Genomic DNA, 2,028 nt, shown 5'->3' with positions numbered 1-2,028 from the left:
CAGCAGCAGCAGCAGCAGCAGCAGCAGCAGCAGCAGCAGCAGCAGCAGCAGCAGCAGCAGCAGCAGCGGTAGTAGTATACATATATTTAAATATATATATATATATTATTTGTTTATATACATATATATATATATATATATATATTTTTTATATATATAAACATGTATATATATGTATATATTTATATAAACATATATATACATATATATTTATATATATGTTGTTTGTGTGGGAGGCGGGCGGGTGCATGCACGGGCTGTACAGACACTGCAGCAGGATGCATGCGTTTGTGGGGCGCAGGTGTCTGTACACCTCAGCAGGGGCCATCAACCAAAACGGAAGAAAAAGCACAACTAGATTAAAAGCAAATAAACTAAAATAAATAAATTTAAATAATTTAAATAAATTAATTTAAATAAATTAATTTAAATAAATTAATTTAAATAAATTAATTTAAATAAATTAATTTAATTTAATTAATTTAAAATATAAAGCTGGCTTGCTTTGACTCATTCGTCGCCGGCGAAGACTCCACCAAGGCCAAAGAAGAGTAAGCCGCAGGAATCTCCCGCGTGAAAAAATCCCCTGCGTCTCAACAAACCCTAAAACCTAAACCCTAAACCCTAAACCCTAAACCCTAAACCCTAAACCCAACCCCAAACCCCAACCCCAAACCCCAAACCGCAAACCCTGAACCCTGAACCCTAAACCCCAAACCCCAAAGCGCAAACCCAACCCCCCCACCCTGAACCCTAAACCCCAAACCGCAAACCCCAAACCCCAAACCCTAAACCCTAAACCCTAAACCCTAAACCCTAAACCCTCGCCTTCGGCCTCGTGGTGCGGCAAAGTGCTGCCGGTGGCCAGCTTGCAGAGCAGCACTCGGAAGGAGCCCGCGGGGTTTGCTGCGAAGGCCCTGGGGGCCTCCAGGGCCCCCGTGGGAAAAGCAATTTGGGTCCAATTGCATGCAAATCTTTTTCCTTTTAATGCCATTTCGAGGCCCTCGGGTTCTGGAAGACTGTCAGCATCCAAGAAGGAGTAAACCACGGGGCCCCGCAGCGCCTGAGGCCAAGCAGCAGCAAAAACGACCCGCCAGAAGCTCTGCTGCTGCTGCTGCTGCTGCTGCTGCTGCTGCTGCTGCTGCGCTGCTGCGCCGCGTGCGCAGCAGAAGTTGCGCGTTTTGCATGCAAAAAAAGCGGCTTTTGGCCCGGAATTTGGGGCTTTGAGCCGGGAATAAGGGGGGAATAAATGCATGCAATGTGCATGCAAGAAATGCAATGCATGCATGCAAAAAGGGGGACTTTTGGACTCGAATTTGGGGCTTTGAAGGGAAATTGAAGGGCAGTGCTCACCCGGGCGTGGGCCTCGAAGGCCACTTCGGTGGCCCGGGACACCAGGCTCCAGCCGCGGGTGATGTGGAGGTCCGCAGTGGAAAAAGACAACTTCAGCCAGTGCTCCCAGCCCGCCAAAACGTGAATATCATCAATAGAACTGACTTCGAGGGGCTGGGGATCGTCAAGAGCTCTTAAATCCATTTTGAAAGTCCCAAAAAGCTCGAAAAATGGCCAAAAACGAACACTTCAAACCCCCAACACCCCCCCAGACCACTGGTGTGCGCAGCGGCGAGCCCAACTCACAAGTCCCGCATTTCAAAGTTTTTCGACTTTTCTTTTCGAATTTTTAATTCAAAATTTAATTTTAATTCTTCATTTGACGCGGCGGCGCCGCAGCTTTCCGGGAAGCGCCGCAGCCGCAGCGCAGAGCGCCGCTGAGGGGTGGCACACCCGCGGCGCTGCTGGAAACGCGGAAAAAAAAGATTAAAACATTTCCCAAAGACAAAACTGTTCTATTAATTCGTAAAAGTCAAAAAGAGAAAAAGATTTGAAGTCATAAGAGCCCTGAGCCTCACTGCAGCTTCTGCACATGCAACACCAGACACCCCAGCCTGGTGTATGTACACCAGCCTCCCACGCGGCTGGCGGAAAGCTCCACTTTGGGGTGTTTTTAGGAGATTTTAAGTTTATAAA

The 2,028-nt window shown here is 47.5% G+C and overlaps 1 protein-coding gene across 1 annotated transcript; it reads right to left on the bottom strand.

The window, feature by feature from the left end:
- Nucleotides 1-482: 482 nt before the first annotated feature.
- Nucleotides 483-1,536, bottom strand: ENH_00014270 (hypothetical protein; the record flags this gene model as incomplete). Its single annotated transcript, XM_013579087.1, has 3 exons — nt 483-586; nt 823-1,063; nt 1,354-1,536. 3 exons carry the CDS (start codon nt 1,534-1,536, stop codon nt 483-485), a joined length of 528 nt encoding a protein of 175 aa, XP_013434541.1.
- Nucleotides 1,537-2,028: the final 492 nt, after the last annotated feature.

This window comes from Eimeria necatrix, genomic scaffold (assembly GCF_000499385.1).
Source record: "Eimeria necatrix Houghton genomic scaffold, Enh_scaff1451, whole genome shotgun sequence".
Classification (NCBI taxonomy): domain Eukaryota; phylum Apicomplexa; class Conoidasida; order Eucoccidiorida; family Eimeriidae; genus Eimeria; species Eimeria necatrix.
The sequence above is the reverse complement of the archived record's forward strand: the minus strand, read 5'-3'. Positions and strand labels throughout refer to the sequence as shown.